Source organism: Ovis canadensis, chromosome 5 (genome assembly GCF_042477335.2).
Source record: "Ovis canadensis isolate MfBH-ARS-UI-01 breed Bighorn chromosome 5, ARS-UI_OviCan_v2, whole genome shotgun sequence".
NCBI classification, from domain to species: Eukaryota; Metazoa; Chordata; class Mammalia; order Artiodactyla; family Bovidae; genus Ovis; species Ovis canadensis.
Window position 1 is genome coordinate 34,148,340 of NC_091249.1, and position 26,910 is coordinate 34,175,249.

Sequence of the window (26,910 nt, forward strand, 5' to 3'; positions counted from 1 at the left end):
CCGCCCCTTTCCCTGTGATGCTCTGGACGCCCTTGGTGCCACCTGGTTCACTCAGGTGCAAGTAGTTCTCCCTGTCAACACAGCTTTCCTCTCGCTGAGCAGCCCACCTCCCTCAGCTTCTCTGGCAGCCCCACCCTTGCCAGGCCACTCTTCCTCTCCAGAGGGCCTTCTCTGTGTGGAGGCACTCTGAGCAGGTGGTGGTCTGGAATCTGCAGTGTCTTCCCCAGGCCCCACCGGTGGCCCAGGCCTCAGCCACTGCCTCTCCCAGCAGGTGGCAGCCTAGCAGGAAGGAAGGCACCACTGGCCAGCGAGCCGGTCAACAGCAGCAAGTGGAAGTCCACCTTCTCACCCATCTCCGACCTGGGCCTGGCCAAGGCAGCTGACAGCCCGCTGCAGGCTGCCTCCGCTCTGAGCCACAACTCCCTGTTCGCTTTCCGGCCTGGCCTGGAGGAGCCCAGTACAGCCGATGGCAAGCTGGCCACCCACTCCAGGAAGAGCTTCCCAGGCACCCTGCCGGGGGCGGGCGGGCTGAGCCCCAATAGCCTTCCTGCCAGCGGCTTCGCCCTGGGCGGGGGCCTAGCAGCTGACCTCAGTTTACACAGCTTCAGTGATGGTGCTTCTCTCTCCCACAAGGCCCCCGAGGCAGCTGGCCTGGGTGCCCCCCTGAGCTTCCCTGGCCCACGGGGCAAGGAGGGTGGCGCTGCAGAGTCTGGCCCCTTCGCAAACAAGCGGCAGCTGGACGGACTGGGCCCAAAAGGCGAGGGGGGCCTTCCCACATGCGGACCCCTGGACAAGGCCTCTACAGCGCATAGCAAGGCAGGCAAGGGCCGTGAGCGCGAGCCCGACGTCAAGAACGGCCACAACCTGTTCATGGCTGCTGCCACCGCGCCCCCTGCAGGCCTCCTCAGCGGCCCAGGTCTTGCCCCAGCGGCATCCTCGGCAGGTGGCACAGCCCCGTCCGTGCAGACCCACCGCCCCTTCCTGGGCGCCTTCGCCCCTGGGCCACAGTTCGCGCTGGGCCCCATGTCGCTACAGGCCAACCTGGGCCCGTCTGTGCTGCAGTCCCTGTTCAGTTCTGTGCCCGCCGCCGGCCTGGTTCACGTCTCGACCGCCGCCACCAGATTGACCAACTCGCACGCCATGGGCAGCTTCTCCTCCGGGGTGGCCGGCGGCGCAGTTGGAGGTAGGCAGGGCCCTCACGGCCACTTGGTCCCACAGGACCCGCTGGGGGACGAGCTGCGGGCCACATGTTGTCTCCGCCGCCCACCCGGACTGTTGGGTTTAACCGCCGCTGTTTGCAGGTTCCCTTCCAGGGCCCCCTGAGGGGGGAGAGGCTGTGCCCGCGTGTCCCCTTGGGTCCACTTTGCGCCCGCCACCTCGTTCCTTTTCACGAAACGCAGCCGTGACGGTCGTGTGGGCAGAGCACTCGGGCGTGAGTCGGCTGTGCCGGGCTCTCTGGTCTGACCGCGCCCTCTGCTTCTTAGAGGGATTGGCGCCATGCCCGGGCTCTCCTTCCTACCGCAAGCTCGCCCGGAAGGTCCGATGCGGCCGGCGCTGGGACAGAGCGAGGGGCTGTGGTGCCCGTGGCCCGCGTGCATGCAGGGTGGAGCAGAGCACGGGGAGCCAGAGGCTCCCGGCTCGCGTGGCACCGAGGTGGGGTGGGGTGGGTCCAGGCCGGCGGTGGGCCCGCCCGCGCTCCTGCTGCCTGCGCTTCGCTGCATCTGTGCCCGCACGCGGAGCTGCAGCTGCCGTCGCTTCCTCCTCCGCGTGCTGCTCTTGGCTCGGCTGGAGGTGCCCGCCTGTTGAAGCTGAGTTTTTCTCTCCTGTTTGCAGGTGTCTTTAACCACGCGGTGCCTCCCGCCTCCGCCCATCCGTTTGGAGCCAGTTTCGGCAGTGGGGCTGCATGTCGCAGCACCACGCTGAGCTTAACCCCGCTGCAGGCGGTGGCCAGCACCCCGGCCTCTTCCTTTCAGGCCCCGTCCTCTGCGGAGCCGAGGCCACCCCAACCCCCTCCGCACCTGGGCCGGCCCCCTCCGGGGCAGCCTGCCCTCCACGCACCCCCCCATCCTAACGCCACCTTGCCTCCTCCCCCTGCGCTGCTCCCAGCTAACTCTGAGCCCGTGCTTCTGCAGAACCTCGCATCCCTCCCTGCTAACCAAGCTTTCTTGCCCGCCGCCTCTGCCGCCTCTCTGCCGCCTGCTAACGCCTCTCTGTCCATCAAGCTCGCCTCCCTCCCGCACAAGGTGTCCCGGCCCGCCTTGACGGTGCACCACCAGCCCCTGCCTGGGTTGGCCCTGGCCCAGGCCGCGCCCGTGAACCCACAGGCCAGCTCCACGGGGCCGCCCGCCGTGTGGGTTTCCCTTGGCATGCCGCCTCCGTATGCCGCGCGCCTTGCGGGGGTTAAGCCGCGATAAAGACCTTGCTTAGCTAGCAGTTCGTATTCTGTAAGGTAAGGCTAGAGCCCGACTAGGTGGCCGTGCTTCCCTTTGCAGAGAACAGGTGGGCCGGCGGGGCTCCTGGAAGGTCATGGGGCCAAGGCTGTGCTCCCAAGCCAGGAGGCGTGAAGGCAGAGAGCCAGGGCGGCAAGGGAACCAGGGCGTGGCTGGTCCCACTGCCTTCGTACCCGCACCCTAGGTCTCCCAGGGAGGGTGCCAGGAGGAGCAGGACTGAGCTGGTGTCCTCCCTGTTGAGCCCAGCTTGAGCTTGCTGCCATTCTGGGCTTGGGTGTGTGGCTGCCGGGGACCCGGGCAGCTCCCATGTGGGTTCGTGGGGGCCATGGAGAAGCCCAGCAGTGCCTTTTGTGCGCTCTTGGGCCTGTCGCCTGGTGCTTGAACGTGCCTCGTAGGGTTTTAGGAAAACTCAATGCATTTAAGGCCCCTGGTGCACTACAGGCCTTCAGACCGTGGTCATCTGGTGGGCTCCTTAGGCGAAGGGCCTGCCGCAGGTGGCCTAGGGGCGGCAGGGTGAATGTGGCAGGAGCCACAGGAAGGCAGGCCCGGTGGGTGGGCAGTGTTCTGTCATATGACTGAGGCCCAGCCACTCCCAGTGCCGCACCCACATCCCCAGGGTGAGGTCTGGAGCAGAAATGGGGCATCAGGACTGGGCTCAGGATCTGCCTGTGTCTTCAGCTGCGTGTCGTGTGTGTAAGTGGAAACAAATGGGCAGCCGTGGGAGTCCGATGGCCTCCTGGTCAGGGTCCTCAGACAGCTTTACTTGAGGCCTGGGACTGGGGCTGTGCCTTGTTGGTTGGAAAAACCCAGGTGGGGCTGCTCAGCGTGCAGCGGCTGCCAGCCATCAGGAGCTAAAGAGGGCAGCTGAGCACATGGAGGCCGGGTCAGGCCCATGGTGGACACTGCCTCCCCTGCTGCCTGAGCCAGTCTCCCAGGAGCACGTAGGCTTATCGCCAGGCTGCTCACAGGCCTCTGGGAGCACTGCCCGACAGGGGACCTGGGGACGGGCCTAGGGTGTGGCTCGGGGTCCTACGGCTACCATGTGCGTCGTCTGTCGGTCCGTCTGTCCATCGGTGGCTCTGGCTCCCGACCTGGGGCAGCGCCGGGCCGTGTGGGTGAGGGGCTAATGCTGTGCTGCCTTTCTTCCCACGCGTGTCCGCAGGTAACTAGGATTTCTACCTCAACCGCGAGACTATGCAAGGGTGGGCTGGGCCAGCGGCGCGGGGCCCCCCATGGGACGGCGAGGACGGACGGAGGCCGGAGAACAGGCTCTACTGTGAATCAGCACCGCGCAGACCTGCGGAGACGGCTCGCTGGGGCCCAGCTCCAGCCTGTACTGTCCATAGTTTTAGATAAAGTATTTATCGTTTTTTAAAAAGTATAAACAACTTTGACTTATTTTATTCCACCGAAGCCGTAAAGGCAACCTGTTGAGAGATGTAGATACTATATGTGAAAGGATCTATGTAAAAGACGTCCATCTGCCCGAGGACTGGCCGCCACGGGGACTGCCAGCTGCCCGGTGCTATCTCGTCGCAGGCCGGCCTCCACACTCTTGGTGCTGACTCTCGGGGTTGACCAACGCCGACGCCAGGCCCCGTGCCTGCCCTGTTTATCTAACGCTCTTCCTATACCAAAGGCCCCAGCTCCAGGTGGAGGCCCGCCCCACCTCGCACTGTGAACGGCCTCGCTCGGCCCCTGGGTCTGCATCACGCCTTTGGCATAGGAATGGTGGCCGCACGGCCAGGCTGCAGCAGGGTGCCTCGAGGAGGAGGGGACCCGTTTGAGTGGTGCTCGCGAGGAGGGTCTGGAACCCGCCGTGTGACAAGTGCATTTACTTTTGTACGTCTCTGCTCGTCTGGGCCCGCGCCACAGCTGCCCAGGGAGGGTCAGCGCCAGTGGTGGCTGGGGACGCGGGTGGTTAGTCGTGGGTGCCTGGTGTGTCTACAGGGGAGTCACGCTGACGGGTGACAGTATTTTATAGAGATGTGATGAAAATTTATAAATTTCATAGACTTGACTTCATTTATTTTTAGACTGTATGATGAATACACAGTAAACTAAAGAGAAAAAGGAAGAAAGAAAAGTGAGGGGAAACCTTGCTGTTTATTCACGTGCACATAGGTGCTGGCCCAGGGCCCGCCCACCCACCATCCCATAGCTGGAGTGACCCTCTCCCCCCGCCCCCCGCAGCCACACCCCTCCATGCGGGAGGGATGTGGTGGGGTGGCAGGGCAGGAGGGCTGGTCCCTACGGCTCCGAGGTGGTGGGTGGGGCTCTCCGTCCGCCACACAGCATCTGTGACTATGCTGGGCCCTTGGTGCAGCAGTGTTGTCTGTGTGCCTCCCTGGAAGGGCCAATGTTGGCCAAAGGTGCTGGCAGGGGGCCCAGACCCCAAGGTGGGCACCCAGCCAAAGGCTGGGCGTGGGCAGTCAGAGCCCTGTCCTCAGGTGCTCACCACCCCCCACCAGGTGGCACCCACCAAGGAGCGCAAGAGGTGGGCCTCCATGTAGGGATCTCACCTGAGCCTTCCCCAGCCTGGCCACCACCACCCACCCCTGTGGAGTGGGGCCCTCTGCTGCCCCAAGGATCAGTATGGTAGCCGAGCCCCAGCCCGCCACCTCATTCCTGGGGTGGGTCTGGAGCCAGCCTTTCTGGCAGGTGGAGGCCCGGTGAGATACAGGCCACAGGATCAGAGCAGGACAGTGTCCCACCTCTGGCCACCTCTCCACTGCTCAGAGCGGCAGTTGAAGCTGGAGATGGAGCCCTCCCCTCCTCCTGTGACCACCGGCCCTGCCCTGCCCCCTCCACCCCAAGTCGGTGCTCCTGGTGGGTGCATGATGGTGCTTTCCTGCCCCCTGCCCTCACCCCTCTTCAAGAGGCTCCCCACCCCCAACAGAAAGCTGCGGGGCTGCCTGAGGAGCCCCATCTGAACAAATGACACTGTACACAAACACTGCATGGCTTGTGGGCCACCGTGCCCTGTCTGCCCTCCAAGCTACAGGGAGAGACACACGTGCACAGGGCCTGCCCCACAGTGGGGCCAGCTTGGCCTGTCCACACCCACCATCCGGCCCCAGCCCCTTGCCTTGGCCTGGGTGCCGCTGCCACAGGAAGGAGGGGGCACCAGGGTATTGGGCGTGGGGAGGAGCCCCACTGCTGCTGTTGACCCAGGTGCTTCACTCCACTCCAGGAAGTCCGATGGCTACGGTTGCTTTGCTCAGGAAACCCTAACAATGAAGACACCCTCTGGTCAGGGGACACAGCCCTCCATTTAGCTACAAGTCAAATCGTGAACTATTTAAGATTCCCCCGTTATTTATCCCGCCCATCCACTGTAGGACTGTTTGTTCTCACACATCCATCCACGCTCGCTCTGTCGCACCTTGGTTTGTAATGCAGACGGGCTTGGCTTTGTCGTTTTGGTAGCCTGTGTTTCAGTTGGGGTGCTAACTCCCTTCCCTTCCCAAGGGAACCCCACTGCACTGCATATCCATCTCTAGACGCTGTAATAAAATACCTGTTTTCACTTGAACCTAGTCTGGCAGCAGTGTTTCTTCCTGGTGATGACACGGCAAGGTCCTGGAGTGCATAGGGCCCAGGGCAGTGCTTACCGTCCCCAAGCAGGGAGGACGGTCGCTCCCAGTAGAGGCCCCACCTGCTCCTGAAGACAGGCACGGTGGCCACGACAGACAAGTCACAATGACTTCCCCAACCCCGGTCTCAGAGGCCCAGCCCCTGCTCAAGGACCGACAACTATAACCAGGTCAGGACCACCCAGGGTAGTCTCCTTTTAGCCTTCCTAAACCGACTACTTAGCGACCTTAACGCCACCAACAAACCCTTCCTGAGGTCCTGCTGGCACTCAGACGGGGGCCTGTCAGTGCCAGAAGCTCTGTAGGCTGGGTCCCAGCCCCCCTTGACCTTCCTGGCTCTGGGTTCCAGGCCCCCCCACTCTTGCTCCCAGGCACTTCAACCTTGAACCTGGGAAGAGCCTCGTCTCCCTCAGGAACGGCTGTGCAGATGCAGGACAGGCGCACAGCAGAGGACACACGTTCCTCTCTGCAGTCACAGCACCACTGGCCCGTATGGAAAAGAGGTACCTTTATTTGAACAGAATATACTGGCCACCCCAAAGGCAAGCCTTCCAGCACTGCCCAGAGGCGTCCGGCCAGGGCCTGCCCCTTCAGCAGGAGAATTCACAGCGGCCCCAGCACAGTCCCACGCCCTTCACAGCTTCACCTAACTTTATACATTCAGCCTGCCCAGCGCAGGAGAATTGCACCTGCCAGGCCCTGAGTCAACGCACCCAAAGGGCAGGGCACAGCTCATGGGAGGGGGCACTGGTCCCCTGGCAGCAGCAGGTAGCACCAACGTACCAAACCAGTCCAGTGGTTCCCAGTGTGTCTAGAGGACACTTGCTGGGTGGTTCCTCGCAACAAGGCAGCCCCTGCCCACCCTGGGGCGTTTGAAGTCTTTAAACCAAGACACTTCCCACAGCAAATCCAGGGTTGGTCAGGAAATCTGAGGCCGGGAGGGCAGGGAGGCCTTGTCCGACAACAGGACAGCTGGGGAGCCCCACCCGGCCTCATGCCTTCAGGCCGCTCAGCTGGAACCTGGCCTCCTCTGATATGCCAAACTGTTCCAGGGGGTCCTGCGTGGGTGGACAACAAGGGTGGTGGGCTTAAGCCTGAGCCCAGGAGGCCCCCATCCCCCGCCCCCTGCCCCCACTCCCACACACACCTTGCCAGTCATCTTCTGGATCTCATTCCTGTAGAAAATGAGGCTCCTCCGCATGAACTCGTAACTGGAGAGGAAAGCTGAGTGAGCCCCCAGGGCCCCGCACTGCCCTAGGCTCCGCCTGGCCCTAGGTTCTGTCAGCACCCCACCTGGCTCGACGCAGCGCAGCCATCCACTCCTGACACTGCTCCTCACTGCAGCACTCGAAGTGGTACTTCCTCTCTGGGTCCTCCAGGAAGCCTGGGAAGGGAGCAGCCCCCATATGTCCCTGCCCCTCCCACCTCCCCCACCCAGGCCTCAACCTCCTTTTACAGCCCCGGTCTGGGCCCACTGCTTCCCAACAGCTGGCTGTGGGTTGAATCGTGTCCCCCAGAAAACATACGTTCACGTCTTAAAACGTATATCTCCCAAGACAGGGACTCTATCTGGACACAGAGTCACTACAGGCATAGGTAGTTAAGTGGTTAAGCTGAGCTCACACCGCAGGAGGGTGAACCTCTAATCCAATAGAACTGCTGTTAAGAAAAGCCGAACCTAGACCCAACCACACAAGAGAGAAGATCCCAGAAAATGAAGGCAAAGATGGGGAGATGTTTCTACAAGACAAGCTTTGCCAACGACCCCTCCAGAAGCTGGGCAGATTCTCCTTCAGAAGGAAGCAGACGCGCTGACACTCTGATGTCAGACTTCTCGCCCCCTAGAACAGGGAGGAATACATTTTTCTATTTAAGCCTCCCAGTCTGTGGCACTTTCTTGCGGCCTCCAGCGGAAACTAGTAGAAGCTCTATCTTTCCCCCTGCAGACCCCACCCTCTCAAAAGCACCGAGAAGAAAACCCTCCCGGATCCCCAGCACAAGCCCTGCTCACAGGAGAAATGGAACAGTTGCAGCGAGGCACGCCGGGAGAGAAATGCTCCCCAACAAGACAACGGCGGCCGTTCGGATCGCTTCCGTCTAGGCTACTGGGCCCCACGGGAGGAGCCAGCGCGTGAGGCTGCCCGGACACTGCACTCAGCCTCTAGGGACTTAGGTGGGGCCACGCCGGGGCGGGGACAAGCAGCCTCGTCCCAGGCCGCACTCACTGATGGAGAAGCTGCTGGGTTCTTCGTGGATGACTCTGCAGTGCTCCAGCAGCAGGGCTCCAATGGGCTGCGGGCAAATAGGCGCATGGGGGAGGACCCCGGGAACCCGCCCGCCCCTTGCCCCGCCCCCGATTCCCGAGCCCGCCCTGCTCTGACACCGGACCTCGACCCCGCCCCGTCCCCGACTCCGAACTCCGAACCTAACCCCCACTCCGATCCTCTCTACCACCCTACCTCCGCCTCGTCCGTACGGAAGTAGAAAAGGAAGTTGACCACCAGCTTCACCAGCCGCCGCTTCACCACTGCGAGCACAAGGCGGGATCGCGCGGGTTCAGTACCTGCCCACTCCCGCCCCCCCGCTCCGGCGTCCCGGACCGCTCACCGCTGCCTTTCTTGGGTCCCCGCATGCCCAACTCGGCTGCCATCTCGGCAGGCTGCCGGGATAACGCCTGCAGCTCTTTGTCGTTATAGCGCATGGCGCCGCCGGTACCCAGAACGCGGAACGCCGGCCGCGCCCTCCCGGCCGCCGTCCCAACGCTCGCCGATGCCGGCGCCAAGGGTCCTACGGCGCCGTCCCGGAAGCTCAGCCGGAGCTACTACGCCTGCGCGCTCCCGGGCCGCTCGGTCTGTCAATCACCGGCGTGTGGCGGAAGCGTCTCGGAGGCCGTCAAGACGGAGCGGGCACTTCCTGGGGCGAACGGGACTATAGGCAAAATGGACGGTGTCATATATGACCATGTAATAACGTGAACCCGGGATGGGAACAATAAAGCATCCCCACGACCGGTGGTGCCCGTTATTCAAACGAACAGGCGCCAGGGGTGGGAGGCGAGTCGCAACTACCCTCCCCGCGAAAACTGGCCCTGCGCGAGCGGTACTGACCGAAAGAACGAAATTATCCGGGGTGCACGCGGACTTCGACTTCCGGTTTGCACTCCGCTCCCCTCTTTCCTTCAGCCTATCAGCGTGTCGCCCGCGCCATTGGGCGGGCCGGGCATGCGTACGCAGGAGGCCCGGCCCGGCCTGTCCCCGGAAGTGCTTTCTCAGCTCTCGGCGCGCGTGCGCAGGACGAGGTCGTCGTGGTGGCTGTGGCGCCTGAATAGACCAAGGCAGTGTGTGAGGAGCCCGTGGACTTGACGAAATCGTGGGTGAGGATTAGTAGTAGTGCGAGACAAGGGCGGCGGCCCCGGGGGACTCCTTGGAGGGGAGTGGCTGAAGTGCTGGGTTGAGGGCGGCATCGGCTCTCTACCCGTCGGGCGCTGGGCCGGCCCAGCACCCCCACCCTCCCGCAGGGAGCTCCGGTTGCAAAGGCCCGTTGGGTCGGGTCGGGTCGCAGCGGACCCGGGGCGCCTTCCCTGAGTCCTCTGGTTTGCTGGCTTTGTGGTCCGGGGCTTACCTGGTTCCTGTAATAGGTGGGGGTGACGGCGCGCCTGGTTCCAGGCCCGCCGAGGAGTGAGGAAGGTCCAGAGGCGGATCTCTTGGCTCGAGGCCCAAGACCCGTTAGCTAGGCGCGTTTAGCGAGCGAAGCCCAGAGTTTAAATGACTTCTCCCCTTGTCACTCTGGGAGCCCGGCCCCCTTCTCCCTTCTGCCCTTTGGCAGCTGAGTACGAGCGACCTGAGCTTGTAAATAGCCTGAGTCGGGTGTAGAAGTGGTCTCTCAACTTCCTACCGTGACTGCTGAGGTCTCATTTCTGCCTCCCCCTCACCCGCTGCAGCCTCATCCTTCATACCATGGATGTGGTTAACCTGAGCTTCAGTCAGATTGTCAGTCTTATGTTCTAGGGCTGAAAATAGCGTTCGCTGCTCAGGCGGGTACTGTATTGAGCCGTGCTGCTTTTTGAGGGTACTGTTCTCCTCTTAACCCTCCCCCCAGAGCGCTTTCATTTCTTCATTCTTCCTATTTGTCTGATTTTGCTGGTTATTAATTTTTCTCTCAAAGCATCATCATTTCACACGCCTTGTTTTTCAGTCGCATCTGACTGACCCCATGGGCTGCAGCACATCAGGCTTCCCTGTCTTTCACCATCTCCCAGAGTTTGCTCAAGCTTATGCCCATTGGGGCTTCCCTGGTGGCTCAGAGGGTAAAGTATCTGCCTGTAATACGGAAGACCCAGGTTCGATCCCTGGGTCGGGAAGATCCCCTGGAGAAGGAAATGGCAACCCACTCCAGTATTCTTGCCTGGAGAATCCCATGGACAGAGGAGCCGGGTGGGCTACAGTAGCAAAGAGTCGAACACGACTGAACAACTACACTTAACTTATGTCCATTGAGTAAGTGATGCCATCCAACCATCCCATCCTCTGCTGCCCCCTTCTTTCGTGGTTAGTCTTTCCAAGCATCAGGGGCTTTTCGGATGAGTGCGCTCTTTGCAAGCGTATGGGTTGTAGTTTGCCATGGGTTGAAACAATGGATGTCTTTTTTTCTTTTCCTGCCTGCAAACTTTCCTCTCAGCGCTGGCATCCTCCTGTTCCACTGAGGACTGGAGCTCCACTCAGCAGCTGAGTAACTATCCTAGAACCTTCTGTCCAGGCTCCCATGGGCTGGTTTCTGTTTTCAGTCCCACTGTCTCCTCTTTTTCCCATCAGAGCTCTTCAGGTAGGTTTTGAAGAAGTCGACTCATTTGTTCAGTTTGAGTCCTCAGTTTGCTGAAAATGGCTTTATCCATCCCGACAGTCAGAAGTGTGGGTGTAAAGTTCTAGATTGAAAGCCCCTGATGGGAATTGGGAAAAGCCTTGCCCTGCCTTATGTGTTCCTGCTGTTCTGAAGGCTCTCATCTCATCCTGGTTTCTAACCTCTTGTTGCTGAGTTTTTTCCCATCTACTAGGAAACTTCATGGTCTATTTATTGGAGAGTTTTTTATTTTTTTAGGTTGTTTCTTTGATAATACTCTCCAAGTTTTTTGTTTTTCTTTTCTAGTTTTAGTTTTGTATTTGGACTGTAGTTGACTAACAGTGTTGTGCTTCAGGTGTACAGCGAAGTGAATCAGTTATACATATATACAGACCCATTGTTTTTCGTTTTGTTGCCCTGTGTAGGTCGTTAGAGAGCACTGAGCAGAGTTTTCTGTGTTCTTTATACAGTAGGTTCCTATAGGTTATATCTTTATTAAATATAGTAGTGTGGCCATGTTGTGTTCTCAGTCCAAAATTTCTAGGTTCTTGCTTTGCCTCCTGTTATCTTGTTATTTTGCTATTGTTTATTTTTCTGTTCTTTATGATAGCTTTGACTCTTATCTTCAGGCGCTCACATTCAGTGTGTTAGGCTCACTGCATCTTTGCTTAAAGGGTTTATCTAGTGTTAATTGGCCATGCTAATCTGTGGCATCCTGTTCTAGTTTCGAGCTGTGGGAACATCGCCCATCATCCAAGAGGATGTTAACATCTTCTGTTGAGCTTTTCACTGAGTTTCCTTTTTCCCCAGTACATGCATTTCTTCACATCTGTTTAGATATCAGTTCTGTGTGGAGCTTCCTGGTGGCTCAGACGGTAAAGCGTCTGCCCGCAATGCGGGAGACCCGGGTTCTGGAAGATCCCCTGGAGGAGGAAATGGCAATCCACTCCAGCATTCTTGCCTGGAAAATCCAATGGACGGAGGAGCCTGATAAGCTACAGTCCATGGGGTCACAAAGAATCGGACACGACTGAGCGACTTCACTCTTCTGCATGGAGAGCAGTGCTTCTCTAGTGAGCTCAGTGGGCCTGGCAAAGTGCTGAGGTTTAGGGGATGCAGAGCCCCCAACTTTCAGTGTCTGAGAATACTGTCTCTGGTGCTCTCTCCCCAGAAGAAACTCCTGATCTCCCCTGTCCCCTGGGCTGGGGACTCAAGCCAGGTTTCTTGCCTGCTGGACACAGGCCAGGTTGGGGGGGCGGGAGTGGGCAGCGTGGAGCCTGCTGCTCAACAGGCAGGCACCAATGGACCTGGCCTTACCCCAGCCTCTCTGAGACTCCCAACAGGTAGGCTGCTGAGTGATTAAGTATCTGTCTGCTTTTGGGTTTCCTGAGTTGGTCAGATTCTCCTTGAGGGCTTTCACCATTGGCATGTTCTTCTGGCTGCTTATGAAGGAACTGGCTGTCCCCAAACTGACTGGAACTCTTGGCTCTGTTAGTGTTTTGCCTTTACCAGTTGATGGCTCTGGGTGGCCTTGTGTGTAGTAAAAGAGTTAGGCCTGGTGATTCTGCAGCCAGCTAGGTCACCCTACTGGTCACCCGACGTGAGGTTTTCATAAACTCATCAAGTTGTAGGGCAAGTTAGTGGCACAGCTGGCTGGTACAGGAAATCACCAGTGGCTTCCATGACATGAGTTTGCGCTGCATCTATGTGGTCAGAAACTCAGCACTAGTCTCACTGGGCTTTGTTCCCTCTGGAGGCTTCAGGGGAGTACCAGCTCCTGCTGAAAGACATGTGCTTTCCAGCTTCTGGAGGCACTGCATCCCTGGCTCACAGCCAGCAGAGCAGCATCTCCTGTATCTGCCTCTGACCCTCCCCCTCCCTCTTATAAGGACCCTATAATGACACTTGGCCCCCCCAGGGAATCCAGGGTCATATCCATCTCAGAGACCTAACTTAATCCCACCTGCAAAGTCCCCTCTTCTGCGTGAGGTGACGTGTCCAGGCACCCCAGGGAGCAGGACAGGTACATCTTTGGGGGTTCACACTCTTGGGCCCCATCTCTGTGAGCTTACCCTAACAGAGTCAAGATACTGTGGGTTTAAACCAGGGGCCTGGGGCCAGCTTTGACAGTAAAGAGAGTGTAGGATGAGAGGAAGGTACCCGAGGCTGGATCTGAACTGCACCTGGAGCAGTATGGGGAACAGTAGGAAACAGCAGTTGGATAGCTTGATGGGCATGGAGGAGAATCCAGGGCCTGGAAGAGTTGCCTCAGCTGCAAACGAGCTGTGACTGTCTCGTGTGTTAGGCAGTGGGGGTCGGGGGCAGGCAGGTAGACGGATGTGTTCCTTGTTCCAGCAAATGTACTGCTGAATCAGAGAAGTAGAGTTTAGGTTGCGGGAAGGAAGTGTAGACGAGCAGAAAAGAGATTCAGAGAAGGGGGTGAATGGTGTGGGCCTGGGCAGTTTGGGAAGGCTGCTTAGAGGAGATGGGACTAATTAGTGAGAACTCAGCCTCCTCTTCTCTGTTGTTTCGGGTCCCTGGGTCTTTGCACTCCTCAGTCAAAGAGACCTTCCTCTCCGGTCCACCCCTACTGTCACCTGGAGATGCCTCGTTTCTCCTGTTTCTCCTTCCTCATCCCTGTGTGCCTGGCCCAGCATGGGCCCTCAGCCATTGGGAGACAGGTGGTGAAGCCAGGGCTGGGGCGGTGAGAGTGGGGAGAGGTGAGGCCAGGCCAGGAGGGTGAGATCTCACACGTAGTCTCACCAGCTGCCCCTTGGCCTCCGCAGGTTTCTCCCCTGGTCTGACAGAGTGCCCAGGGTCTCACCATGGACTTCCAGCATCGCCCCGGGGGCAAGACCGGGAGCGGGGGTGTGGCCTCCTCCTCTGAGAGCAACCGGGACCGCCGGGAGCGCCTGCGACAGCTGGCCCTAGAAACCATTGACATCAATAAGGTGTGCGCCCACCTGCCCACCCTAAAGCAGCAGCTCAGCGCCCTCCAGACCATGGTCTCCCCAGGCCTGGGGTTGGCCTGCCTGCTTCTCTCCTCTGCCCGCGCCCAGCTTGTACTGCAGCACGAGGAGCCCTGTCCCGGCTGGGGAGTTGGAGGATCAGCAGTGCACCTTTGGCTCTGCCTCTTCCTAGATCCCAGGCCACCACTAATGTGGGGCTGGGGGCTTTCAAGGGAGCCCTCTCCGGGTCTTGCTGCAGAGGCGGGCAGTCAGCCCCAGCCCTAGCCCCGTGCAGTGGACCCTGTGGGATCCCAGGGGCGGTGGTGCTGGCTTGGGGCTCCAGCTTGTCCTCCATCCCTGAGCGTCTCCCCCACTGCCTGACACATGTGTTTCTTCTGCAGGACCCCTACTTCATGAAGAACCATCTGGGCTCCTATGAGTGCAAGCTGTGCCTGACGCTACATAACAATGAGGTGCGTTTTTCCCAGGGAGGTACTGGCTTTAGAGCCCCGCTGTGCCATCTCCGCCCTGCATGGCACTGGGACAGCCACCGTGGGGTTCCTACCTCCATCTGTCAGTTTCCTGTAACATCAGTGGCTCCGACATCACAGATGTGCATCTGTACATGTGGGGATGTCCAGGATGTCCACATGGGGCGAGAGGTCTGGAAGGCGTGGCTTCTAGTTTGAGTCTTTAAGCAAGTGTCAGTCGGATGCTTGCTTGCATTGGGTTCCTGTCCTTTGCCATAAGCAGGTCCTCTCTGTCCTTTCCTGTGTATGGAGGGCGCACTTTCTGTCCAGATGGTTCGCAGCTCCAGACAGCTGCACTGAGCTGAATAGTCTCGTATGGGAGCATCTCCCAGCGGTTTTGAGGCTCCCCCTTCTCTTTGGGGGACCATCCTGGACATAGAGTCCCTGGAGGTCAGAAAAGCCTCCAGTTGGAAACTGCTGATACACGTGTTTTCTTCTTGGGACATTATTGAGGTGGAATCAAAGGGCATGTTTATTCCAGGTGTCCCCACCACTGCCCAGCAATATCCACTGGCCCCACCCACATCCTGGCAGCCACAAGACTGCTGTGTCCCCCCGACCCGAGACTCTCATCTCTGGCTTTTGAGCATCTCGTCCCCCTGTGTGCAGATCCACGAGAGCTCATGTGTTCAGTAGCCACCGGGTGCCCGTCAGCACTGAGCCCTGTGGATGGAGGCGGGCCCGGGTGGGACACCGGGCACCACTCCCTCACTGTGCCCTCAATTGCATGTTCCTCTCATGTTCCAGGGGAGTTACCTCGCGCACACCCAGGGGAAGAAACATCAGACCAACTTGTAAGTACCTGGCACCCCTTCCCATGCCTGCTGTCCCCCTCACCTCACATCTCCAAGGTCGGCCGGGGATGGGCGCTCCTGGCGCCTGGGGCTGTGGCCTTGATGGCCTGTGAGGAGGGGCCTCAACACTGTGTCCGTCCCACCTGCAGGGCCCGGCGAGCAGCCAAGGAGGCCAAGGAGGCCCCCGCCCAGCCAGCACCGGAGAAGGTCAAGGTAGAAGTGAAGAAGTTTGTGAAGATCGGCCGCCCGGGCTACAAAGGTAACTGTCGATGCCCTGGGTGGGCAGTCCCTCACCCACCTCCAGCTTCACCAGTGGCCTCAGCTTCCATTAGAGGCTTCCTGCCCTGAGGGCGGGGGCCTTAGTGTCTCCTCTGCTCTTTACACTCCTAGCAGAGGTGGGTGCGAGGGTGGGAGGGGACTGCAGGCCCTGGTGTAGTCCTTTCCTCTGACCTTAGAACTGGGTGCTGGTGCCTTTTCACATGGAGAGAGAGTAAAGGAAAGAGGAGGCTTACCTGGGCCAGCAGCTGCAGAGGATCGGGTTGCCAGGGAGGAGGGGAAGGCAGGCCTCCTTGCAGGTGTTCTTGCTGAAGTGGGCACACCCTGTGTATGACTGGCGTTTCAGACAAGACATGGCTTGGGAAGGCCTTGGAGTGGTCCAGCTTGGTGAGCCAGGGCGAGGATGACACTACCCCCAGGGAGGCCACCACAGGCCTTTTGGTCAGTCTGGGTCATCTGGCCTCTTCCTGGCTGTGTCAGGGAGACACTAAGTGCCTGAGGGCGCATATGAAGGGCCCCGGAGCTGTGTGGAGAGCAGCCCAAAGCCACAGAGCTAGACAGTGATGGGCACCCGCTCCCAGAAGGTCTGGTGGAGGAGGGTGGGCAGTGGGGAGCCCACCCTCTGCCCCCACCCAAGTGATATCAGGCAGGTGGCACCTGGGGCACAGCCCTCCCACCCTTGGGCCAATGACTGCTAGTTGCCCAGCAGGGTGACCTCCCCCCACTTGCCAAGCCAGCTCTCCCATTCGTGGGTGACATTAGGCCAGTCCTAGGACCCCGTTACTGGACCTGACATCCTCTTGTGTTGCAGTAACCAAGCAGAGAGATACAGAGATGGGCCAGCAGAGCCTCCTTTTCCAGGTGAGCAAAGGCCGGGAACCCTTTGTCCTGAGGGGAGGGGCCCCTGAGAGGCAGTGCTGTCACTGGCCGTGTCCCTGCAGATCGACTACCCTGAGATTGCCGAGGGCATCATGCCCCGACACCGCTTCATGTCTGCCTACGAGCAGAGGATCGAGCCCCCGGACCGGCGCTGGCAGTACCTACTCATGGCCGCTGAGCCCTATGAGACCATCGCCTTCAAGGTAGTTTGCTGGGACCCCGGAGGGTCCTGCAGGGTCTGCTCCATCCAAGCAGCTGGCCCCAGCCCACACCAGGCGCCCCCTCTGGGCCCTTGCCTCCTGAGGGTTGTCAGAAGACGATGCAGAGCGAGGGCAGGGGCTGGGTGTCCACCGTGAATCAGACCCTGGCATGGCCCTAGCAGTGAGGTGGCCCTGTTACCAGGCTGTGCAGGACTCTGACCTGGTCCAATTCTCAGATACATGTTAACGAGACAGGGTAGGTTGCAGCTTCCCTGGGTGGCAGGGCTGCTAAGCAGTGGAGCAAGAATGCCAGCTGTCACCCCCACGTCAGACCCTGTTCCCTCATAGAAGGGCCTCCTGGGCCAGGCCATTTCATGGTCCTGAGGGCCTGTCTGCCCCTCTACCCCGCACAGGTGCCAAGCAGGGAAATAGACAAGGCTGAAGGCAAGTTCTGGACTCACTGGAACCGGGAAACCAAGCAAGTGAGTCAGTCCATGTCCATGCAGTTCCCCATCCTTCTCCCACCCCAAGGCCTCTGGGACCCTACTCAGTTCTTCCTGTCTGTCCAGTTTTTCCTCCAGTTCCACTTCAAGATGGAAAAGCCACCAGCCCCACCGAGCCTTCCTGCTGGGCCTCCTGGGGTGAAACGGCCCCCACCCCCACTGATGAACGGCCTGCCCCCTCGCCCGCCACTACCAGAGTCGCTGCCTCCGCCCCCACCAGGAGGCCTGCCCCTGCCACCGATGCCGCCCAGTGGGCCTGCACCCTCAGGGCCCCCAGGCCCTCCTCAGCTGCCCCCACCGGCTCCTGGGGTCCACCCACCAGCACCGGTGGTCCACCCACCAGCCTCTGGGGTGCATCCCCCTGCTCCTGGGGTCCATCCCCCAGCTCCTGGGGTCCACCCCCCGGCACCAGTGGTTCACCCACCAGCATCTGGGGTCCACCCCCCTGCTCCAGGGGTCCACCCTCCAGCCCCAGGAGTCCACCCTCCTGCTCCGGGAGTCCACCCTCCAGCCCCAGGGGTCCATCCTCCCCCATCTGCTGGTGTTCACCCCCAGGCACCAGTGGTGCACCCACCAGCTCCTGCAGTTCACCCCCAGGCTCCAGGGGTGCACCCGACTCCTGCCGTTCACCCCCAGGCTCCAGGGGTCCACCCACCAGCTCCTGGGGTCCACCCACCAGCCCCTGGGATCCACCCCCAGCCTCCTGGGGTCCACCCCCCTCCTCCTGGGGTCCATCCTCCGGCTCCTGGGGTCCATCCTCAGCCACCTGGGGTGCACCCCTCAAATCCTGGGGTGCACCCCCCAACGCCCATGCCCCCGATGCTGAGGCCTCCACTGCCCTCCGAAGGCCCTGGGAACATTCCTCCCCCTCCCCCCACCAACTGAAAAGCCACCCCCATCCTAGCAAGTCTGGTTTGGTTTTCCTGGGTTTCGCCCTCAGAGTAGAGTTCTTTTGTACTGGGCTGGGTGTCCCCAGAGCTCATTAAAGAGTCTGCTGACCCTGAACTGGACTGCTGTGTTAACCTGTGGGCGGTCAGCTTGCTGTGGGTGGACACACGTGACTGCTTTCCACCACCATAGGGGGTGTCAGGGTCCCACCTGGACCACAGGGGGTGGCCCCTGGTGTCTCTGCAAGGACAGACCCTGTGGGCCAGCAGAATGTGGGGTGGTTCTCTGGGAAGACAGCAGAGCGAAGAAGGCTGCTCACTCTCCTTGGGGGTCTCTGTGGGCCTCAGAGGTAGGGTGAGCGAGCACGTGGGGTCACTGGGGGACAGACCTGCCTACCCGATGTGAAGCGTCATCCCCCTTGGGGCTGGCACCTGAATCCTCCTGGGGCAGGGGCTCCACACCTTGCCCTCCAACACCCCCAGGTTGTTGATAGTCTGACTGTCTGGGGCATGCACTCCTGCTCACATTCCTGCTCTGGGGAGGGGAAAGATTTGTCAAGGACAGTCTGACAAATGGGTCACAGGCCACACACACTGTATCACTGCTCAGGAGATAGACAGGCAGGTTGGAACAGAGGGGGCTTTGAGAAGGCCACAGGCCTCCCAGGCTTGCAGCAGGCACCAGTCTCCAAGGTCATGTCCCAGGAGGAGATAGGGACTGCCCTGTACCACAAACAGCCCTGCTCCCCTTATAAAGTAGGGCAGCACAGCCCCTGGAAGCTCCCAGGATGCCCGGTCCATCTCTCTCTCTGGCCCTGGTGCTGTCGGCCATGGGGGCTCTGCTGAGGCCAGGGACCCCCAGGGAAGAGGTCTCCAGTACCTCAGCCTCGCCCAGGGAGCAGGCCACAGGCAGCGGGACACTCATCTTTCAGCAAGACTGGGACTGGCCACTCCCCAGTCTCTGGCTGCCAGGCAGCCCTCAGGACCCCCTGTGCCTGGTGACCCTGCATGGGAGTGGCAACGGGAGCAGGGCCCCCCTGCGGGTGGTGGGGTCCCTGAGCGGCTATGAGCAGGCCTTCCTGGAGGCTGTGCGGCGCACCCACTGGGGCCTGAGTGACTTGACCACCTTCGCTGTGTGCCCCGCTGGTGACGGGCAGCCTGTGCTGCCCCACCTGCAGCGGCTGCAGGCATGGCTGGGGGAGCCCGGGGGCCGGTGGCTGGTGGTCCTGCACCTGGAGGAAGGTATGTGTTGTGTCGGGGCTGGGGTGGGAGGCCAGGCTCTAGTGCCCTCCTCCCAAGACCAGAGGACTGCAGAGCCCCCAGCCCAGACCCCTCCCCAGTCTCAGGAAGTGGAGGCTAATGGCCAGAGAGGTGGGTCACTGTATCTTTGCTTGTTTGGGGCCAGAAGTTCTCCAGCTCCCAGCCACCCCTCTCCCCATGCAGTGCCTGGCAGAGGGGGATGTGGGGGCTAACACCTTGTTCACCTACCTGGGAGCTACACGGTGGGGGATGGAGGAGGGAGGCAGGTCAGTGCAGCCTGATGGTCCAGCAGAGGAGTGCCTCTCCCTCCACACTGGGTAGCAAGAGGTTCCTGTTCCAAGGGATCGCTGTCCTCAGACCCACTACCAGGACTCCCCCAGGAGCTCTCCAGGCCTAGAGCCCCCAAGGGCTGGGGAAACACAGGTGGCAGCCCCACTGCCCACCCTATCCATCACTTCTAGGCCACTCCTGTCCCAGAGAAGCCAGGAGCCAGCGTCAAACCTCTCACCAGGTTCCCCCAGGCTTTGGTTGGCGTGGGGTCTCCTATGGAGGGGACAGGCTTAGGGGAGGTGCTCAGGCTTCGGTGGCTCAGGTGCCTCCCTTCTTCCTTTGTCCTGGCCGCAGTGACGTGGGAGCCGACACCCTTGCTGAGGTTCCAGGAGCCTCCACCTGGAGGAGCCAGCCCCCCAGAGCTGGCGCTGCTGGTGTTGTACCCAGGGCCTGGCCTGGAGGTCACTGTCACCGGGGCTGGGCTACCAGGCACCCAGGTACCAGGGAGTGGAATGTGGCTCTCTCAGGCCCCCCAGGCCCCCCCACAGAGCAAGGGAGGGATTATGGGTTTGTGTTTGTGTTGTTTTTAACTTGGCCTCACAGAAAGGCCACAAGTGTCCAGGCTAGACCTTGAGGGGATGTTAAGGGCAGCAGGCAGAGCAGGGTTGGCATCCATGCCCTTCCCCCAACCTGGCTGAACTCCCCGTGTCTGCCTGCAGAGCCTCTGCCTGACCGCAGACTCGGACTTCCTGGCCCTGGTCGTGGACCCTCCGGAGGGGGCCTGGCGCCGGCCTGGGCTAGCCCTGACCCTGCAGCGCCGTGGAAATGGTAGGCCTTGCCTCGACAGGGACCCGATTGGGTGGCTGCCCTCGACCCGCAGACCCCAGCCCATCCCCGGCCGCTGAACCGCACGGCACACGCGCCTTCCCTCTCAGGTGAGCCCCTGAGCACCGCCCAGCTGCAGGCGCTGCTGTTCGGTGCAGACTCCCGCTGCTTCACACGAAAAACCCCGGCCCTGTTGCTCTTGCTGTCGGCGCGGTCGTCGGCACCGATGCCCGCGCACGGTCGGCTGGACTTGGTGCCCTTCCCACAGCCCAGGTGCGCGCAGGCTCGGACCTGGGGATGCGGGGAGTGTGGACGCCGCAGCCTTGCGCCCTCCCGACCCCCGACTCTGCTGTCCAGGCCTTCCCCAGAGCCAGAGGAGGCACCGCCCAGCGCCGATCCCTTCCTGGAGACTCTCACGCGCCTGGTGCGCGCGCTGCGGGGACCCCCGGCCCGGAGCTCGCCACCGCGACTGGCCTTGGACCCCGGCGCACTGGCTGGTTTCCCGCAGGGCCAGGTCAACCTGTCGGACCCCACGGCCCTGGAGCGCCTGCTGGACGGCGAGGAGCCGCTGCTGCTGCTGCTGCCGCCAACGGCAGCCACCACCGGGGTCCCCGCAACGCCGCAAGGTCCCAAGTCCCCTCTGTGGGCCGCGGGACTAGCGCGCCGTGTGGCTGCCGAGCTTCAGGCAGCAGCTGCCGAGCTGCGCGCCCTCCCTGGGCTGCCTCCTGCCGCCCCTCCGCTGCTGGCGCGCCTGCTGGCACTGTGCCCTGGAAACCCAGATGGCCCCGGCGGCCCGCTGCGCGCTCTGCTGCTACTCAAAGCGCTGCAGGGCCTGCGCGCTGAGTGGCGCGGGCGGGAGCGGAGCGGCTCTGCACGGGCGCAGCGCAGCACCGGAGCCGCAGCTGCAGACGGGCCGTGCGCTCTGCGTGAGCTGAGCGTAGACCTGCGGGCCGAGCGCTCGGTGCTCATCCCCGAGACATACCAGGCCAACAACTGCCAGGGCGCCTGCGGCTGGCCTCAGTCGGACCGCAACCCACGCTACGGCAACCACGTGGTGCTGCTGCTGAAGATGCAGGCCCGCGGCGCCGCCCTGGCGCGCCCGCCCTGCTGTGTGCCCACAGCCTACACAGGCAAGCTCCTCATCAGCCTGTCCGAGGAGCGCATCAGTGCGCACCACGTCCCGAACATGGTGGCCACCGAGTGCGGCTGCCGGTGACCTCCCGCTGTACTTGTGCTGCCCAGGCCCGTATTTATTCGGACCCCGTCATCGCCCCAATAAAGACGGGAAGGCACGCGGTTGGGGTGTTTGTGCATGTTTGGGGAAAGGCGGAGGCCTTCCCGCAGTCCTCGCCGTCTTCACCCGTTGTCCCCTTGCGCCTCCGTCCTCCCTCCACCCCCCACCCAAAGCTCCTTATCCGCGCCACGCAGGCCTGGGGCAGGTTCTGGCGTCCTGGTGCGAAGGAACAGACGATGAGGGGGCCGCAGCACTTGCTTTATTTAGCTGGAACCGCGGGGCCCTAGAGCAGATATTCAGAAACTCACGCACACAGGCCCCGGTCTCACTCAGTCCCGGCCTTTGCCGGCACGGCGCTTCTGGCGGCCCGGAGGCCGGTCCTCCTCATCGGGGCGCCGCGGGGAGACCCAGGCCTGCCTCTTCCTATCCTCGGGGGCTCCAGAGTCTCGCCCCCAAGGTCGATGGCCCCCTTCGCGGGCCTCCCAGCGTCGCGGTAGGGCCCCCTGGGGCTCCCTGGCACCACGTGGTTTCTCCTTTCTCAGCCTCTCCTCCTTCTGTGGCTTCTCCTTCCTGGGCCTCTCCTTCCGAGGCTTCTCCTTCAGCCTCTCCTTGGGCCCTCGGCCGGCGAGGGGCGCATGCTCCTCATCAGCAGCTTCTTCAGACTCCCATTCGTCCTTCTCTGCAGCCTCTTTGCTCCTAGGAACCTGGACCCTTTCCTCTAACTTCAAGGGGCGCTCAGGCTGCCTCACTGGGGGGGCCCAGGCCTCAGGCTTTGGCTGTTATGCAGACAAGTGCAGGGTGGTGGGATCAGCCACAATTCCATGGCTCAAGCCTCTTCCCCCAGTGAGGAGCCCACTGAGGAAGAGCTTACCAGGGGTGACGTTGGCCCCTTGGATGATGAGCTTGACGAGGCCCACGACTCAGGGACAGGTGCGGGGGCTTCTGCATCCCCAGCCACAGCCTCTGGGTGGGGACAGGAGGGGATGCGAGTCAGCCTGGGGCAGGAGTCGGGAGTGGAACCACAGCACACCATCCATCCCCTAGAGGCCCCTCTCCTGAGGACAGGCAAGGGGACCCAGCTGTCTCCACCCTGGTACACTGAGGCTAGGCTGGGTCCCTTCCAGCCCTGGGAAGGGGCTCCGGGTCTCCACTGCTGCTTCTCTTCAAACCTCCCTCATTCAGGGTGTGCCAGGATGCTCCAGTTTCTCTGAGGGCATGGGAGCACTGAGGCACACAGGAAAAGCCACACACTGAAATGGGGGTGCACATGGCCCTTCCTGGGCATGCAAGGCCCAGGGTATGGGGTGGTGAGGCAGGTGCATCAAGGTCCCTACTGGGGTGGGGGAGGAGGCAGTTCCCTGTAAGATCTGTTGGTGAGAGGGATGGCGGGATCTCAGAGCCGGTACTAAATAGAGGGACTATTACGGGACCACGGGGGTGCACAAGGTCCACTGCCCAGCAAGAAGTGCAGGGGGCCGCCAGGAACCCCTTACAAGATCCAGGCGGCCTGCACACCGCCTAGTGTCAGGGCACACAGACCCTCCCCGTGGGGTGTCCCTGCTTCCGGGAAGGAGTAGCCAAGTGTGAGGCTCACCGCGGCACAGCTGGAAGGCGGAGCCCAACAGCGCCACAAGCGAGGCAAGCACCAGGCACTTGTTGAGCGTCAAGTCTCCCCAGGGCAGCTCGTCGCTCAGCGCCGCTGACGGCGGCGGCGGTGGTGGCTGCGCTGGGGGTGCGGTCTGTGCCTTCTTCCGTGCGGGGCTCCGGGGTGCTGCAAGAGCAAGTGGTGGTTGGGTTCTCGGGCAGCCAGGGGCAGACCTGCGGCTAAAGTCAGCTCTGCTCTGCCCGGCTGTGTGGCCCTGGGCTGAGAAACTAAGCCCTGCTGGCTTGGCAGCTTCACTGGGATGCAGAGAATTTTCCAGAAGATAATTAGCTGAAGCTTAGTGGCAACTAAGCTGGTATTATCATGAATTAGCGGAGACTCACAGCCCTTTCAGTTACAGCCGTGGAAACCGCTCAGCCGGGAGCCCCATGCCGGCTATCCTCCCAGATCCAAGGACCCACCCTCCCCTCCCATGCTGGTCCATACCCATCCCCCCACCTCACCCCTGCCTCCTGCAAACCCACTTGCTCCTGCTTTCATTCTCTCCTTCCCAGTTCCTGAGGTCACTTTGGACACAGGCTCCTTTTCCATCTTCTTGGGCTTGGTGTCCACACTGCCTGTGGGGCTGCCCTCAGTCACCCGCTCCTGAGAATCCTGTAGGGACACGTGTCATCCTGGATGTTCCCTCTAAGGGAGACCGAACCTTCCCAGGGGCTGCAGAAACCCACCCTCTTAAGCCAGCACCTCCCTACTCCAGGAGCACCTCGGGCTGAAACCCAGAGGGAGGACCCCCCCCCCCCCACCCCCACTACTCACATGGGACCGGCTGCTGGAGTCAGCCAACCTGGATGTCGCTGTTGGTGGAAAAAGAGGGGAGAATCAAAGTCGTGGGGACCCCCAGATCCCACTTTCTGTTGGGTTCTGCTGAGTGAGGGGCTGGGGACAGGAGATATCCCAGTTTACAGGTTAGAAAGTAGATAGACTCAGACAGCCTTGCACAAAAGCACACAGCAGGTCACTGGCAAGCCAGGATCTAAACCCTGACCTGTGTGGCCCAGCCCCGTGTTTTCTGGGATCTTTACAACCCCCACCACCCCCCAGGACACTAATGGGCACAGAAGTTGGAAACAAGGAGCATGGTTTAAGCCAGTCCAGTGTGGAAGTCCAAGTCCTGGTTTCTGAAGGTGGGCCACCTGACTCAGAAGGAGGATGGGGGCGTGGGCTTCCTCCCCTGGCACCTTCTCCGGTACCTTGCACACTGTCCTTCTGAGGCTGGCCGGGACAAGGGTCAGCCAGTGCAGAGAGGTCCTCATCCACTTGGCAGCTGCCCAGGCCTCCATCCAGCTCCTCCAAGGCCCTGGTTGCCATGGAGACAGCTGAGCAGCAGCAGGCCCAGAGTCAGGCTAAGGGGAGTGGGGAAGAGGCAGCCTGAGCCCCTGCTATGGGCCTGGGCTTAGCTCTTAGAGAAGGGAGCTCCTTGCCTCCCCACACCACCACCCTGACTTGTCCCTCTGCCTGGAGCCACCTTCCCTGCTAACTTCACACTTGCGAAGGGCACGGCCCGACAGCCCTCCAGCAGGCACTCTCTTTGACATCCCCCCAGGTCTGTCTTGGGACCCCTCTGGATAGGCCAACTTCTACAGGCTCCAGTATCCCTGTGCACACAGCAGAGACCGCTGGGGCCCAGAGCAGGTTGGGTCCTGTCCATGGTCACACAGAGGTGAGTACAGAGCCTAAACCGGAACCCTTGGCCCCAGGGTCAGCTCATGTTCTCTGAGACCAGGGACTATTTTTATCTGGTGCCCAAGGCCAGCAGGGCAGGCCGGTTAGGGGCCCAGCCCCTCCTAGGCCCTTGCTCCCCTGGGGTCTCCCTCTGGGTCCTCCTTACCCCTCATTCCTGGCACCTAGCCTCCTTCCGGACCCTGTGGGTGTTGGAGCTCAAGCCCCAGCAGGCAGGACCAGCCTGACTCTGGCCATGACAGGCAGGGGCAGGGAGTGCCAGGCTTCCCACCCCTGACCCTGGGGTCCCTGCCTCCTCTATGCCACCCCCATAGGGCAGATGAAGAAACAGGCTGAAGGTGGAGCTGTGGACCAGAGGTGGTGCAGAATTGGAGCCAAACCCCATCTGTTGGCTCCCACGCCCCTGTTTTTTGGAATCCTCAGTGTCCCTTGCACCAGTGTTAGTGTGACCCATCCCTGGGCAGAAAGGGGACCCTTCCCTGGGGCCAGAGCAGTCGGTGGGGGAGGAGACCTATGGGTAGGGAGGGCCCCTAGGGTTGCGTGGGGGCAGCCACAGAAGTCGGGGACACCCCTGTGGACCTCAGGGGTGCCCTCCCAGGTCCTGGGGACCCCCCACCTCTTCCCAGCCCTCCTTGTGCCCCTCTTACCCACAGTCGCCACGCTGGGCCTGGTGGACAGCATGGAGCACGGGGAGGGTGGCCCCAGACAGACAGCAGCAGGTGGCTGGAGGCTGTGCTGTGGGCCAATCAGCTCCTCGGCCTGCTGTGGGGAGGGTGGGGAGGGCCGCCCTGAGGTCCCTGGGGGGGGGCACACCCCTGCCTCGGAGCAGGGCCAGGCATTGGTGGACGGGTGGCCCCACCCCCACTAACATAGAACCATTGCCAGGCCTGCCACGGTGACCCTGGAAGCATTGCTTTCTGTCTCTCAGCCTTGGAAAAGAGGGTTGTGGGGGGTGAGAGTACCCACAAAGCATGGTTACCTCGCCTTTATAGGCAACTCTTAAGTGCCGGGCTCTGCAGCAGCTAAAGGATCACAGCCCTGTGCAGTCGGGGGCCATCAGGGAGGGCTTCCTGGAGGAGGATGGCACCGTCAAAGGGAATCCAGGCTCTACCCACTGGCTCGGCCCAGGCTCAGCTCAGAGGCCTCAGTTTCTTCATCTGGAAAGTGGGGTCATTTCCTCCTGGCAGGCAATGAGGTGAGAATGAGTTTATCTGGATTAAACAACCACTCGAATGTGAGCTGCTTTTTTTTCCCCCTTAATTGAAGTATAGTTGGTTTACCATTGTATTAATAGTTTTAATTACTGTTGTATTAATTTCTGCTGCACAGCTGTACAGCAAATTAACTCAGTTATACATAAACTCTTTTTCACATTATTTTTCATTATGGTTTATCACAGGATATTAAATATAGTTCCCTGTACTGTACATTGGAAACTTGCTGTTTATCCTATATATAATAGTTTGCATCTGGTTATCCCAAACTCTCAGTCCTTCCCTCCCCCACTCCCCCTCCCCCTTGGCAACCACAAGTCTTTTCTGTCTGTGAGTCTTTTTCATAGGTATGTTCATTTGTGTCATATTTTAAATTCCACATATAAGTAATGTCATAGGGTATCTGTTTTTCTCTTTCTCACTTACTTTGAGTGAGTGATAGCTGCTCAGTCATGCCTGACTCTTTGCAACCCCATGGAGACTTACTTTGCTTAGTGTGATAATCTCCAGGTCCATCCATGTTGCTGCAAATGACATTATTTCATTCTTTATTTTGACTAATATTCCATTGTAAATATACCATATTATATATGAATATACAATATGTATATGTATATATTGAATGTTGTATATACCATATCTTTATCCATTCCTCTGTTAACAAGCACTTAGATTGTTTCCATGTCTTGGTTATTGTGAGCAATGCTGCTATGAACACTGGGGTGCATGCATCTTTTTGATCTAGAGTTTTGTCTGGATATATGCCCGGAAGTGGGACTGCTGGATCATATGGGCTTCCTAGGCGTTGGTGATGGACAGGGAAGCTTGGCTTGCTGTAGTCCAAGGGGTCGCAAAGTGCAGACAC

The 26,910-nt window shown here is 60.5% G+C and overlaps 5 protein-coding genes across 17 annotated transcripts in view; 3 read left to right on the forward strand and 2 right to left on the reverse strand.

Moving 5' to 3' along the window:
• Positions 1-5,985, forward strand: part of DOT1L (DOT1 like histone lysine methyltransferase) — a 51,385-nt gene extending 45,400 nt beyond the window's left edge. For 5 of the 12 annotated variants that reach the window (XM_069591477.1, XM_069591480.1, XM_069591484.1 and 2 more), the window contains 2 exons: positions 269-1,183; positions 1,834-2,502. In XM_069591477.1, coding sequence (XP_069447578.1) covers positions 269-1,183; positions 1,834-2,414 — 1,496 coding nt within the window. In that variant the 3' untranslated portion in view covers positions 2,415-2,502. Of the gene's footprint in view, positions 1-268; positions 1,184-1,301; positions 1,654-1,833; positions 2,503-3,612 lie in introns of those variants that run through there. The other 7 variants (XR_011257239.1, XR_011257240.1, XR_011257238.1 and 4 more) reach the window with 7 other exon arrangements.
• Positions 5,986-6,537: 552 nt separating this feature from the next.
• Positions 6,538-9,301, reverse strand: PLEKHJ1 (pleckstrin homology domain containing J1). Its single transcript, XM_069591589.1, has 7 exons — positions 9,154-9,301; positions 8,654-8,974; positions 8,506-8,573; positions 8,272-8,338; positions 7,340-7,430; positions 7,194-7,257; positions 6,538-7,104 (listed from the first exon to the last, which is right to left on the reverse strand). Exons 2-7 carry the CDS (start codon positions 8,745-8,747, stop codon positions 7,039-7,041), a joined length of 450 nt encoding a protein of 149 aa, XP_069447690.1. The 5' UTR covers positions 8,748-8,974; positions 9,154-9,301; the 3' UTR covers positions 6,538-7,038.
• Positions 8,900-18,017, forward strand: SF3A2 (splicing factor 3a subunit 2). The gene is made up of 9 exons (XM_069591570.1): positions 8,900-9,419; positions 13,669-13,833; positions 14,232-14,303; positions 15,108-15,154; positions 15,304-15,413; positions 16,242-16,291; positions 16,372-16,512; positions 16,923-16,991; positions 17,079-18,017. Exons 2-9 carry the CDS (start codon positions 13,708-13,710, stop codon positions 17,895-17,897), a joined length of 1,434 nt encoding a protein of 477 aa, XP_069447671.1. The 5' UTR covers positions 8,900-9,419; positions 13,669-13,707; the 3' UTR covers positions 17,898-18,017.
• A 586-nt stretch (positions 18,018-18,603) lies between these two features.
• Positions 18,604-21,551, forward strand: AMH (anti-Mullerian hormone). Of its 2 annotated transcripts, XM_069591508.1 has the most exons (5): positions 18,604-19,141; positions 19,784-19,926; positions 20,149-20,257; positions 20,365-20,527; positions 20,612-21,551. In XM_069591508.1, the coding sequence occupies exons 1-5, from the start codon at positions 18,688-18,690 to the stop codon at positions 21,468-21,470; spliced, it is 1,728 nt and encodes a 575-aa protein (XP_069447609.1). In that variant the 5' UTR covers positions 18,604-18,687; the 3' UTR covers positions 21,471-21,551. The 2 variants fall into 2 exon arrangements, with proteins under 2 accessions (XP_069447609.1, XP_069447608.1); XM_069591507.1 differs by having other exon boundaries at positions 20,365-21,551.
• Positions 21,552-21,729: 178 nt separating this feature from the next.
• JSRP1 (junctional sarcoplasmic reticulum protein 1) lies at positions 21,730-25,598 on the reverse strand. The gene is made up of 7 exons (XM_069591572.1): positions 25,479-25,598; positions 24,342-24,494; positions 23,908-23,945; positions 23,616-23,745; positions 23,083-23,259; positions 22,360-22,451; positions 21,730-22,264 (listed from the first exon to the last, which is right to left on the reverse strand). The coding sequence occupies exons 2-7, from the start codon at positions 24,457-24,459 to the stop codon at positions 21,818-21,820; spliced, it is 1,002 nt and encodes a 333-aa protein (XP_069447673.1). The 5' UTR covers positions 24,460-24,494; positions 25,479-25,598; the 3' UTR covers positions 21,730-21,817.
• Positions 25,599-26,910: the final 1,312 nt, after the last annotated feature.